Source organism: Gallus gallus, chromosome Z (assembly GCF_016699485.2).
Source record: "Gallus gallus isolate bGalGal1 chromosome Z, bGalGal1.mat.broiler.GRCg7b, whole genome shotgun sequence".
NCBI lineage: Eukaryota > Metazoa > Chordata > Aves > Galliformes > Phasianidae > Gallus > Gallus gallus.
Window position 1 is genome coordinate 38,022,918 of NC_052572.1, and position 14,910 is coordinate 38,037,827.

Consider the following 14,910-nt stretch of genomic DNA (forward strand, 5'->3'; position numbering starts at 1 on the left):
CACTGGTATTTTCAGTTGTCACTTTTTAGTAGAAACATCACATCTGAAGGAAGCTCTGTTATGGTGCTCAGTCTATCACACTTCGGCAGCAATGGGAGAAGTAATTTCCTTCATCATTTCAAGGTTACTCTGTCAGGACAGAACACCCTGACAGGACAGACATCTTCAGCAATCACCTCTGTATGCTAGGACCAGTTTGTCATGACGTTACTCTCTGTGTGGCTTCTGTAGACAAGATGCCTCTTCTTTTGCATGGAACAATGTTTTCTCATGTCTGACCATGTGCATTCCTGTTTTCCAGGTTACAGGCCCATTTTTTAGGTCTTCAGTGTCTAACAATTTTTTCTTTTTTACTAATCAAAGCACTGTCTTAGGTGGTAGAGAAATGTTTTTGGAAACAAGTCTCCTACATTCTCAAACAGCTCAGGGCAGTCCTCTTGAATGAGCATCAACTATTTTTTTTTTTAGACCCAGAACAATAGTTTAATCTTGTCCTGTAGTCACGTTTGGTTTTAACAAAGTGAAAAAGGTCCACAGAACCTTTCCTTCAAGCCTTTTTGATGGGCTCAGAAAAAAAACAAAAACAAATTTAATTCCTAATTCCACATACATATATGGTTAAAAAATGGAACAGTCATATAAATCAACTTTTTAGGGAAGTCATCTTCAACTGAACTGTATCAGTGAGAGATCAACAAGCATTTTGGATGACTTAGGTTGCTTCTGTATTCTTTCTGTATTCTGTACTGCCGGGACAAAACAAATAACTAGTGTTCACTACATACCTTATAAAAGGTCGTGTCACAGCCAGAATTGTCCTGATAAACCATGATGGATGGACAATTATGAATGATTTCAAATTCTTCCTTAAACTAAGAAGAAAAAAAAAGTTTATTTAAAAGGTTAAAAAAAAAAAAAGAAAACCATTCACAATAATCATATACAATGAACACTACCATACAGAGGAACAACAGAAATGAACAGTGCTTAAAATAATGACTGTGGATCAGAAAGGAAAATATTCACCGACGATCAATCATCTGGTAACACTTTTTCATCCAACCCAGCCCAGGCATCCTCCTTCTTGGTGTAGCTCCATTCAAGTATACAATCATATAGTCTTCAGCTACCATCAGCTCTAAGGTACTGATTACATACCTGATAAAAGAACAGAAGTAAGTTAGCATATATTTATCTATTTAAATACAGTAAAAAACTACATAATTCTAAAATACCATTAAGGCAGACCAGGTAATTTATGACAAGGCAGTGTTTTATTTTCTTTTAAACCAAAAGCAGAAATTTAGAACTGGTCACAACGCTACCTCTGTAACTACGAGCAGAAAATCTTTTTTTTTTTTTTTTAAATACATATTAAAGAGATTTTGTGAGGGAATGCATGGATGGACTGAGTGACATTTCAGGCCATTATAAGATTAACTGTTGAGAAATGTCTCCTCAGTATTAATCATCACATTTATTCAATTCAAAATTAAAAGGGTTGGGATAAGATACCTGTCTGTAATTCTTGTGATCCTCAGATTACCACTGCTGAATCTGTGTGACTGCCAGCTACAAGCTTTCTGATTCACAGTGCTAATGGAACTTGACTAACCAATCTGTCTTCGGACGGGGCAGAACAGTTCAACCTCTCGCTTCATTTTGTGAGCAAAGCACTCCAAATACCACATTTATCGGGTCTGCAATGAGTATTTAGACTGACCATTACTCTCAAGACTAAATACACCCTACTAGAAGAGCAGACTATTGACTCATATGAAAAGGTATCATTAAATTCTTGCCCACATGCAAATATTCTGATCAGTTTCAGAACTGCCTGCCTCACTTGTGAGTTCCTCATCACAGGAATGTTCAAACTGAACTCTCTGCCCTCCAATCTCAAGATACGTTTGTGTAAAAACTACAGTGAAAAATTACTGAGACACACCTTAGGAAACTGAATGCCTGAGAGTTCTCACTTGTAAGAAGCAGCTCTATCGCTGACCGCAGTACACTTTTAACAGGTGTATGATTCATGATCTAATCTGACCCTTTAACTCCTTATAATTCAGATTCTTCAAAACAAGAATAGAAAACCTAGTTCTCACCAGAGAGATAATATTTTAACTGGACAGGAAATAGGCAGCAACTGACTGAATAGTTCCATGCATTTGATAAACTCATCTAGCCTGCTTCTCACAAAATGCTTTTCACTGCTCTTTCCTACCTTCTATTATTGCATTCTCTGCTTTTGCCTCCTAACAATGAAATATGAGCGAGTTGGATTGTTTCAACAAGGCCATAGCTGATGCAGAGAAAAATGAGCTCTACCAGCAAGCTGCAACATGCTGTTGGTCCAGCATGTGCAAAGGTAAATCTGGATTCACTGTGTAGCACAGCTCTCTACTGCCCAAGGCACCACACATTCACAAAAAAAAAAAAAAAAAAAAAAAAAAAAAAAAAAAAAAAAAAAAGAAAGAAACAGCTAAATTTAAATGAATTTACTGACTACTTGACAGGTTATGAACTCAGCCCTTCCCATAAAGGGTAACATCCGGTGCTTTAAACAAATCTAGACAGTGAAACATGCAGAAAAGTGTACTAAGTAAAGAAAGTACTTTGGAAAAACACTACCACCCTTCTAGTTACAGTAAAAGAGACAGTCTGACAAGCCTTTATGCCCCTATTTACTCAGGTGCAAGGAAAATGTGAATATTATGAACAATCAGTTACAATACTGAACATTCACCATTAGGAATAAGGAAATACTGCAACAAAAAGGAAGCTCTTGTGACTTTTAGTCAGATCTCACTTATCTCAAGTACTTTCCCTCAACGGCTCTTACTCATTGTGAGTTGAGAGAGACCAGTTGCTGTTTTAGGCATGCCATGGTCTCTTGGAAACCTGGCTTAATTAGTAACTTCTTACTATTTAGTAATAATGGTAATTTCTTCACTGCTTTAAAAGATGGGCAGAATTTGTCTCATAGACTAGAACAATTCACTCTGTCTAAAAACAAAAAGTGTTGATTTTGACCCTCAAAGTCCAGTTTTACAGGTTGTGATTCTGTTATAAAATTTAATATCTAGAATGTATCAGTCAGCTTCAAAAGAGGAGAAGATTCTATCTCAATGTTCAGAATTTGGCAAACAAACTCTACTCTTCGAAGACAGCTTGAAAGGATTAGTTAAGGTAATATATAAGGGAAAGGTAACCAGAAATGTGAAAGGAATACAGACTGGAAAGTAATTGTAAAACCATAAACAATTGAGGAAAGTTGTTAATCAAAAACTAGAGGTGGCTTATACACTGCAGGTGCAGAATCATCTGTAAGAATTGTGCTACACACACACACACAAACACACCCACACGCACACACACACGCACACACATACAAAATTAGTAATTTGCCTGTATATCCAGGTACTTCTATGACTTAACAGTGAAAAGTTCCCAAATATTTAAACATATCAGTTACTGGATATGTTGTAAACTGTCAAGCACCCCTCTTAGGTAAATGCAATTAACGGGCCAACACAGAGAAAAAAAAAAAAAAAGGATGATTTGACTTTCTGTTTTCCTGTTCTGACTGCATTAGAGAGAATAAAAATCCCTAAGCTTTAAGGTTAGCTGAAGCCAATCTGAACATTTTGTTAAACTACTACCCTAGAAAAAGTCTGAGAGATAGAATGGACTTTGTCAATATCCTCAAATGATGTGGCATCATCTCCTGTGGCTTTAAAAGATATTACAAATTCCATTTACCACTAACTCCACCTATGAACAAGAGTTTGGGGTGACATCAGAGAGCACCTGCTTAATGTCAGACACAGTTACTGTCAGCTTTGTGCACTAGTTATCAGATTAAAACTATTGCAGTCACTCTTTCCATCTAAATCAACGCGCACTGTGTATATCAGTTACTGTAGATGAGGAGAAGTTTGACCCGGAAAATGCTGGAAATTTGTCTGACCTGGAACAAAAGCACTCAGTCTCATTTTTCACAAGTTGGCAAAGTCGAAGGCTATGGCTGTCACCATGTGCATCTTCAAGGACTGGAGTTCGGAGATTGGGTTTATGCTCTTGTACAAGGTTTTGTGCCTTGTAAGCTGCAGATGGTGCAAGTCAGGCTTTTGCTGGCTGTGGAATTGACACACTGGGTTTTATAGTATGGAATGATTTATTTTTCAGCAGCTGTAAGCAGAACTAGCTGGTGGCACTTAGGAGGTTGCTACCTTCACATTTTTTGCCTGCCAAACTACGTTATTAAGAGTAATCTACTGTGATAAATGTGGGTTTATTAGGTCAAATTCATGCTATGTTCAACAGACACCACCTATAGCTGAATCAGAAGGAACTAGAGCCAGGAAAACAAAGTTTAAGCTGCTTATGTCAGCAACTGTTATTCACCTCATATTTATTAAACGAGTATCAAAAAATGTTCCTGTGACTCCCAAACACAGACACAGTACGTATTAAAAATATGATAACAATGATGCATCATGACAATGCATAATAAAAAACAAACAATGGAGGCCAGTTTGGAGGTCTCAGGCCCTGCAGGTCCTGCAGCTCTCTGCAAGGACTGGAAATTGTTGGTAAAACAGAGCAATGACCAGGAAACTTGCCCAAGAAGATGGAGATTCTGTATTCATTAACATTTAGAAAGATACTATGGTCAGATTTGCTTCTGACAAATATGCCTAAATTTGGGAGGGTGAGTAGATAAATAGTAGCAAAATAATACACCATGGAACAGTTTATCTAAAATTGCTACTCTCCTTGTCATTCCAATCACATCCCTTCTAATGACCCACATTAGCTCTTAATTAAAGACAGGTTATCTCTCACTACAGAATTTTGAGAAGACTCTGTCACATTGTACACATAACACTCACAGGAAAAGATTTTCCATGACATAGTTGTAATCAGTTCGGCTGCTGTCTGGCAAGAAGCATGCAGCAAACACAATGATAGCATTCAGACCATCACCATAGTACCCTGTTGAACAAACAAAAAGGCATTTTTATCTTTGTCAAAGGCTCTTAACAAGACAGATTTAAAAAGAAATCTCTAAGTCTTGGAATAGAGTGATTATATCTACTGCTGAAGAAGATGCAAAATAAATGAACAATTATCAAGTGATAACAAAGTAGGACAATCAGTTTCATTCCTGGAAAACATGCTTAGCACAACTATGAGCAAACTTTTTTATACAACAGAGCCAGAAAAAAAAACATCATTCTACTTTGTAAGTAATGCAATCCTACCTGAACTCCTGGCTCATTACACCTCAATTGCAATTGTGTGCTGAATGCTCACCTTAGCCTGAGGAATAAAGCAGTAAAGAAAGTATCCTACATTTGTCATCCTGCATCTTTATGATAATGACTACTAAGAACCTGAAATCCCATTTCAGTTGGCTTGTGCGGCCCCAAAGGCCTCAGGATATTATAGGTATGTCTGCATGACTCTGTGGTTTAAGAACTCTTGACGATCAGTTAAATTCTTTGCTGCAAGTTTTGTATAAAGTATTTCTTTATCTTGGGTACTCCAATTGCCCTGTACTTGTGTTCTATCATCTCCACCACTGCCTAATGATACCCCCTCAAAGCTGCAGCATTACATTTCTGGGCTCCAGGATGATTACTTGCTTCTTGAAAGAAAATACTATTTTTCACGATATATTAATGCTCGTCAATCTCCTTTACAATTCTTTTAAGTTCCTATGGATTTCTGTATTGCAAAACAAATATAAAATACTTCTGCACTTCAGCTGAAAGTCTGGGATTTATTTACAAGATAAGAGAAAAGTAATCTATGAAGATTTGGAAGAAATGTTGCATGTAGATACCACTAGAGAAATACAGAGATAAAGGCTGGATATATTTTAAAGAAGATTTGAAAGGTTTTCAGATCAGGCTAGGAAAAACTAACCACAAAGGAGACAATGTTTGTGGAGGAAATTCTGCATCGTCCTTGGAGATAGAAACATGTCCCCAGGAAAATTCCAGGATAATACCTTTGCAGCACTTTCATAAGAAGATCTGAGAACTTTCACAGTGGTTTTTTTGTTTTTTTTTTTTGATACTAGTGAGTAGTACTCAAGACTAAATGAAATACTCACTGAACAACTTGTATTGTATCCAGCAGCAGAGAAAAACAGAATTATTCATGGAAAGGCACAGTCTGTGTGTGCTAACTGGGAAAGCACTGAGAGACTAATTTTTCTCCTTTATCACTCAGTACCTGAGTCTCAGGTAGCTGAAACTAGGAAAACCACGTGACATTGATGTCAAGGAAGTCATTTTTATATGACTTTGGAAAATGCATAATCCCAGACCAAACGGGTGCTTCAAGGCATATGCCCATGAGGTCTTTCCATGTCAAAGAGAATCACAGCTTACTAATCTCAACACCATCCCATCCATAAAGACAAGCACAAAGGCACTCTTCATTCAGGGCCCTCAGCTGTTGCTCCCAGGACTGAAAACCACCACTGCCTCAACACTTACAAAGGGGAGGAAGAAAGGATAAGCCTCTGAGGCAAAAACTTGCATGTCAGAAATAAGTCTCTTGCCTTGAGCCATTTTATCTCATTCGAAGATCTGGTAAAGCAGCTTACTAAAGGATGATGTTGGACTTCTTCCCTTCTGGATTTGATTTAGTAGGTTTGAGTAAATATAAAGTATTAGACAAGCTAATAATAATATTTATTTTGTTAACATCAAGTTGAGAATGCAAGCCAAGACTTCATCCACTTCAGTACAGTCTGTACACTGAAGACGGTTTCCTATCATCAGCCTAAACTCCATTCCTTCTGTAATGCTGACATGGAAGGGATGTCCTAATTCTGTGCAATAATATCTCAATGGCTCTCAGAGTCTACAGAATCTATAGCTACAGAAGCCACCATACAACAGCAACCCAGCAAGTCCACTGTATTCTGCAATTCCACACTACAACCTTGCTCCCCATCTTTTTGAAAAAACACAGACAGGGAAAAAAGCTTGACAATTAGCAAATGAATTCAAGCCAAAGAAGAACGTAGGTAAAACCATGTTAGGGCATGTGACATGGCATGATGTGGCACAGCTCCAACTGATTTTAGGATCCAGCAGTACTAACAAATAGTATTGCTACAGACATAGATATGGCTAATTGAATTTGGTGTACTAGCAAAGATATTAAGGCCAAATATAGAGAGTAACATCACATTCTTAGCATAGATGTATACAGGGAGGGGGAGAAAGCTCCATTCTTCTTTTCAGCTCTTTCACCTTTTAAGAACTTGGCATGCAGGAATAGCAAAATTTTCTCAAAAGAAACAAAAAGAAAACAACTACATTCCACCTCACGCACTCACCCCTTAATTCAGGTCTCTGTTATGTCTTCTTTTTCTGAGATAGTCTCACACAGTTTCAAAGAGAAAGCACTAAGTTAACCTACCTATCCTTTGGTAAAACATGGAATAAGGCAGTATTTTTTTCCTATGCCTTATAAACACAGAGGGGATTACCATCCTTACATAGATTAAAAATCCTTAGAAGATTTTCAAGACAATTTATATCATGCTTCAACTATAAATGGCAGAAAAATAACACAAGAATCTTAGGCAATACAAATAGAATGCAAGGCAACAGAAATCCAAAGGAAAAATTGTATTTTTCTTCTTTTGCCACTCCAATTATTTAGACCTATGTATCCACAATCATAGAGCACCATATTTCTTCATACAGCAAACATGCTATAATCTAGAAAATGAAGTTTAATTTTTTTTTTTTTCTGTAGGACAATTTTTTTCTCTTGATCAAAAGTTTTAGTCTCCAATGACTAAACTGTTACTGGCACATGTATCTCAGCTCATTCATTGCTTATGAAAGTGCTTTGTATTTAAAGTATCAATTGCCAGATTGAAAAGTCTGGCTTATGTTGGTTGTCTGACTTTGTTACTTGCTTCACTTATGTAGTCACTGACAATCGAAATGTAAAGCAGAACAAAATTCGGCTCTCCCTCTCTTCCAAGAAAAATTTAGCTCTGTGGTACATGTATAGACCAGTCTATCCATGGAAGTTACAAAGTCTTCCTATGTCAGCCACCTCTTTTACAGGTACAGAGCCAACTGCAGGAAAGTGTGAAATAAACACTGGCTGATCTTCTAATTGAATAGGAAAGACTTGCAAGGGTAAATATTATTTTTCTGAAAATACTCTCCCACTAGGCTTCCAAAGGTTGGAACAGATTTCAGATCTTTAGAAGGCTTTTGGGGGTCTTCAGCTGATAATATCTACTCAAACTATTTTTCGAATCAGCATCCAATGACCAAACTGAAAACAGGATGGCTCACTTTGATGCTATGTCAGTAGTCCACTTACTACTCCAATCGAAACTTGAAACTTGCATTTCATAACATTATCTTACTAAGAAAAATACTATGGGTTATAAGACATAATAAAGCTTCTGTAATTTGATGGAGTTTGCCAATAAATTGCTTATAGCCATGGCTGAAAACTAAATTCTCATTGCTAGTAGAATAACTGAACTAAAATAGAAATAAATCATGATTATTAAAGTACGACTTTTTTCATCAATCTAAAAAATACATTCTGAGTTTTCCTACCTCCATGAGAAATAACCTTTTTGTAAGGTTCAATGACTTTCATATCAATTCTTTGTTCTTGTTCCCCTATAACCACTGTTCTCCATAACCTGTTGTCTTCTCGCTCCTCCTCAGCAGTGTATTCTGGAATCGATTCAGACTCCTCCTGGGAAGCATCTTTAGCAGCATTCCGCTCTTCTGAAAAATAACATTTTATGTATTACATATTCATGTACAGGCTCTAAATATTTTACCTTTTATACTCATTTGAATTAGATAACTGATATCAACTGGATTTTTATAGTACTAACCTGGATCTGTGCTGTTGTAAGAAGAACAGAATCTCATCAGGCATGGTGTTTCCACTTTTGTTTAAGTTCTCATTATTATGATCATAGAAAGAATAGCAGCAGCAACCACTGTGCACAATACCAACAGTGAATTTTTCTATTTGCCTGGGAATCACGTAAGACTCATCCAGGAAGTACATACAACTCATCAGCTGCTTACTGTAGGTATTAATCTGCAGGTCTTAAACAGTCTTTGTGTTGCTGGTATGAGAACTATGCTAGAATGCAAAATTATGGAACTAAAAGTGAACACAGTGGTGCCCCTATCCAGAGAGGAATTACTACAGAGCTAGAGCTTCTGAACTTGTTCGTCCATCCCAGATTTCCTCCAATCTCTTCACAGCCGGTACCCATAAATGTAAGAACATTCAAGTTGCTCTGCTTTTGTCATAAGGTAATGCCTACCCACAAACCTCATGTGCAGCATTCGTGTCCCTTAGGATCTTTTCTCTGAGGTTGAATTCCCTTCCAGAATGTGAAGCACTGAACAGAAATTCCCTCTCAGATCCACTCCAGACAAGAAGCAGCCAGGAAATCTGGCCTGTTCATACCAGAACATTTGAAAGCGCGTAGAGTCCACAAGCACAAAGCTCAAAAGAAATAAACTATGTGGTTGAGTGGAGATTATAGAGTCTCATAGCATAGCCTCCCTGCGGGATACTCTTCAGTTTCAGAAAAACTGTGAAGATTGTGAACAAAACCTATACTTCCATAGCACACTGACAAGATGGCTCTTGCGACAAATTTAACCTCATTCCAGTTTTTCAGTCTTAATAGCTAATTACAAGCTGATTCTGTCCTCAAGTAGAAAAAATTTATTTCCTCCTTTAGTTATTTTAAGTGTCTTTTTGTGGGGGGGAAAAAAATAATAATTTATATTTTATATATATATAATACATATAATATGTATATAACATATATACATTTATATGTTATTTTTATATATATATTCTTCTTTTGTTCTCTTATTCTTGTTGGAGGACATATATCTCACCATGCATTTAAATCATTCTGCTCTAGCCCTTATGGCTACTGTTACCTATCAGATCCATAATGCATAGCCTACTCATTTTATTGAGAGCTTATTTTAATAAAATATTTGTTTTGTCTCCTTTTCTATTATCTTGTGACTCAAGAAATTGAAGGATGTCTTGCCATCTAAGTATATCTAAAATCAAATTGTACAACTGTAAATATATTACTAGTAATCACATTTAGAAAATACATAAAAAAATCTGGGGATAAATGCTTTCAATAAATATAAATGCCACCAAAATCACTGGAGTTGAATTTAGTTACTTCAGGCCTTGCAAAAAAGGCAAAATCTGCTCCATAGCAGACAGATTTTGGCTCTCACATTAGTCACAACACTATAAAACCGTGTGCGTGTATTAGATCAAACCTTTGGTACAGAACATTCCAAACATCTAGTAATTCATCAGATCCTCTGCATCTACCCATAAAAAAGTTGGTCTTCTAATGAGAAATGACATTAGAGATGCTTCTGCATGACTGAGTACAACAATTTAGCAGTACCACTTAAACTGATGCAACTACAGTTTTCAAATTATAGTGACCTAACTAGCAAGAAAGAATTTAAATGCAAGGGAAAACTCAATTTAAATGTATGTCTTTTTATGCCCATTGTAAATTGTAAAAAAGTTATGATTTTCATGTATCAAATTAATGAGTACAATTCCTATATGGTTCTTCAGGTACTCTGAAGACAGCTCTTACTTTATTCTGTCACTTGATCAGCTATACTATTGCTTTCTGCAGTCTGCATTGGTCAAATGCATTACTTTGCACAAGAGAAGAAAATAGCAGAAAAAATTATCTGGAAACCTCACACTCTATCTAAAATACACTAACCATACTGATAGCCCAACAGACAAGAACCCTGTAAACAAAGAAACAGAGATGTACTCTACAACTGAATTCAAGAAAACTACCTTGTCCAGTGTATTCAAAAGAGTCTGCTTCATCAGGAGTGTCAAGGTCATCTACATTGATGTCAATTTCATCTGGTGTATCCAAATTATCATCAGAAAGTATAGAACCTTCACTCTCATCCAAAGAAAGGTTGATGTTTGGAGCAGTGAGCTTTATCCTTCTGGGATGGGTACCATTAAGATCAAGAGAATTGGGAGGTTCTGAAAAAAAGAGAGATAAAAAGAGAACTTTATTTCTCCCACATGAAATTTGTCTCCCACACACTTATGAATCACGATAAAGCACACTGGGAAAGACAATTTTAGAAACAACAACCCACTTAAGACCACTTACTACTATTTACTACTACTACACAAAAAAATCACACATTAATATTTTAAAAACTAGAACAAGCATGTACAGGGATTGCAGATGTAGTTGGGAGCCCAGATATACTTTTTTACAATCACTAGCCAAAAATCAAGCTTTGTACGTAGTCTGATCCACAGGATTTAAGATTTAAAAATGAATATATAAATCATATGAGTTATCAACAAACACACTCCTGAATCCTGAAGAAAACAATACAAGTTAAAATCTCCTGCCTGTTTTGTTATGCCTCTTCTGCTATCCAAGTGGTAAAGATTTGCAAGCAGGAACTACGTCTTTAGTCATAACTAAATATGCAATAACAAAAAAAACCCACAAACAAACAAAAAAGCCCTGAGTTTCATGTCCAGTCTTTAACAAACGTAGTCTTCAATAAAACAGAAGTTAGGTATAGCCTTGCCACTGCATAATATGCCACATTTCAAGGTGTTCTGTTTGAAATATTCTGGCATTAACTTAATTCACTTATATAGTATTCACATACAAGATAAATAATAGCAGTTATTTAAACACTGCAAAGACCAAATAAGCAATGGCAATGATGTACAAGAGGAAAGAGCTCACTTGAATTATAATTTGTCAAGTGAAGAAGAAAACTGACTAAATAAAACAAATTTAACACTTTTTAACTCTGCTCTGCTCTGATTTTCTTTTTATTTTGTTATTTTTTAGCAGCACAGAAACATCTTTCTTACAACATAATTAAATGCCAAGGGACTAAGCTATATAGTATAATATAATGAGTATATAGTATATATATAGTATAAGATAATGAGTAACAGCTTCTCTTACCAGGCCTCATCTCTGTAGAACTGGGGCTTAATACACCCTCAGCAAAGGAGATATCCATTCCTACATTATCTTGTACCAACCTAAGAAGTTAAACAAAAATCAAAATCTTAAAGAGATACATAAGTTGACCACGTTCTCAAGATAACACATATGATTTTCTACCTATTCACTTTAGAACTCTAATACCATATTAATATGAGAATCAAACATAGCTGCTGTAATTCTACTATGCAGTCTTTACCACTTATTTGCGCATGTCTGCAGAGCCTTTAGAGACCGTAGGACCCACAGAGCAACTTTTATTTAGATCAAGACATGGCAGTGAACAATAGCAAGCTGGCAAACAGCAATGTTTCTCATTTTACACAAATGAAATTGCCATCTGTCAAATAGAATGCAGTACTTTGGGAAGATTCCACTACTATATTCAAACTGCACATCACAGCAAGTGTTTCACAATCATGCTTTCTTTTCTGTACCTGCAGTTACTGTATAGCAAAAATCAGTTGTAAGGGCTTTTTCGTCCTTCTGACATAATTTGTACTTGAAAGCAATTCTGACCCAAATCGGTCATTTTACAACCATGTGAAAATTGATGTCCTGCATTGAAAGACCACATAAAGCACAAAACTCCCTTATTGATTTTCAGAGACTAAAATGTAGCAAAATATACTATTTTGACTACATTTAAGGGAAAACTCTGAGAAATTATCTTTGATATATTTTTATACAACAAGTAAAAGGCATTGAGAGATGAAAATTATACCAAAGGTCTTTCAGTGTTTAAAGTAATCTTTCATGAACTGTTTTCACGTTCACTTTCTATTCATGTTTTTTAGAAAATGCTTACTGAGAGTATGATCTGATATGAAACAAGTCAAAAGCTTTCAAATTGTTTGCACTGAAAATGTGTGACTATAAAAAAACTTCACCTAAATAATTTTAGCATTTTTCTTTCTATATTCCTATTTTTAACATAAGTAGTGGGTACTCTTCTCTGTCACAGCTATCTCTGTTCTGTGTGATTCAGCTGAATGGGTCTGAATAGTCTTGCCTTGTCTCCCTTGCAGTTACTCGCTTTCCCTATTAGCACTACTCTTACTTTTTCACTGTGTGCAGACAAGACTCTTCTGGCCAATCACTGTATCAGAGTATGAATATAGTTTCTGTTCCTTCTTCTTAATTTTTAAGTTTATATATAAATGTGTACCTATAGGCAGAAACTAAGGTGAAGTCTTCACTGTGCTTAAGATCTTTACCCCAAGCCCTGTATCATCAAATTCCCAATACAGATAGGAAAACTAGTCAACTCACATCGTTCCGATAAGAACGATTATAACAGATTATAGACAAAAGAAGGTTAGGGCTGTGTTCATGCTTCTCAGAGCATGACCAGGATCTGTCTCAAAACAGAAACGGGCAAATAGATAGTTTTTTCAATGTATTCCCAGCTACTGTATAGTCAATCTTCCAAAAATACAGATTTACCACTTAATGATTCCCACAAAACACCAGTTCTGAATGATGTAGAATTACTGTCAAGTAAGGCTTGCAATATTCTCTTTAAATACATACTAGAACTGCAAAGAAACAGAAAAGCAGCAAGTATCTCCTCAGGTTAAAATGAATTGCAAAAACTGACTGCAAAGTATCATTTTCTTTTTTTTTTTTTTCTGCTTTTTTTGTATCATCTGTGTTTACAAGCTGTACAGAAAACTGATATACAGAACAGCACCACAATTTCATTAGAAAATGTAAATAAATTATTAGACACTTTGTCGTCTTTTGTTGTCTTCAATTCACAGTAAAATATGAATAATGAAGTCTAATTTATTCTTCTAAACTCAGCAGAGACAAATCTGAATTCTAATAACAAGTATGTTGTAACAGAAGAATAAGGTAAGAAATCGTATTGGTGGAAACAAAGTGGGGGAAGGATGAACACTTCTAATCCATTTTAATTCAGATTAAAATTTTATGTTGGGTTTTATTAAGCTTACCAACCATAAAAGCTATGTGAATTTCCTATATTGCATCAGTTTGGAAATTCTCAGATGATGACTTGCCTGTCCACAAGGGTGGGTTATACTGCCTGACCTGTACGGAGTTTTGGTTGTACATACCGTCATTAATTTATAAAATTATCTTATATCCTCATCACACCAAAAGATAATTCCTAACTGAGCAAGCTTCAGAAATCACTGCAGGAACTAATTTGAAAGGAAATGTTCTTACTGCAAGTTCTGTGAAGAGCAAGCTACAGGAAGACAGTAATTATATTTATAATTTCTGTATTAAAATCAGATGGTATTCTCCACAAAAAGCCTATACAAGTGTTCAAGTGAAATTACAATCATCTTCTCCTCTGTACAATAAGGGTATGACTGCATTTTGTATATGCCATCCTTACAGAAACTGGTTATATAATTTGATATAGCAATTTCCTACAATTCATTAAAAGTTGTATGACTTGTCTAGAACTGCATTAATGTCTGGGAGAGAATTATCCTAATTCATGACATTTCTAGGATTGCCTCAAGACTACTTTTCTCCCTGTGGCACATCTTGATCCTTTTTTTTTTCTTTAAGTGTACGTACTTGGAATAGGCATTGCTGTTTTCTCTAAAATATCTTACACTTCCACAGAATTAATTTCAAATGTTTTTCTGCTTTCAATTGGACAGCTACAGTGGCATCTAAAACAGACATTTTGTATTACGAATGTCTTCACAAGAATGGCACATTTCTGGTCAATCAAAATATAAACGTGTTTCACATCTTTTGGCTTGAATTTCTGCTGAAATACAGCTACTGCTACTCAAGTAATTAGACATTACAAGCCAACA

The 14,910-nt window shown here is 35.8% G+C and overlaps 1 protein-coding gene across 8 annotated transcripts in view; it reads right to left on the reverse strand.

The window, feature by feature from the left end:
• Positions 1 to 14,910, reverse strand: part of PRUNE2 (prune homolog 2) — a 133,918-nt gene that overhangs the window by 10,466 nt on the left and 108,542 nt on the right. For all 8 annotated transcript variants that reach the window (XM_040656584.2, XM_015280360.4, XM_015280359.4 and 5 more), the window contains 6 exons: positions 12,065 to 12,144; positions 10,903 to 11,103; positions 8,622 to 8,798; positions 4,899 to 5,001; positions 1,027 to 1,158; positions 786 to 872 (listed from right to left, as the gene is read on the reverse strand). In XM_040656584.2, the coding sequence (XP_040512518.1) occupies positions 786 to 872; positions 1,027 to 1,158; positions 4,899 to 5,001; positions 8,622 to 8,798; positions 10,903 to 11,103; positions 12,065 to 12,144 (780 nt within the window). The remainder of the gene's footprint in view (positions 1 to 785; positions 873 to 1,026; positions 1,159 to 4,898; positions 5,002 to 8,621; positions 8,799 to 10,902; positions 11,104 to 12,064; positions 12,145 to 14,910) is intronic.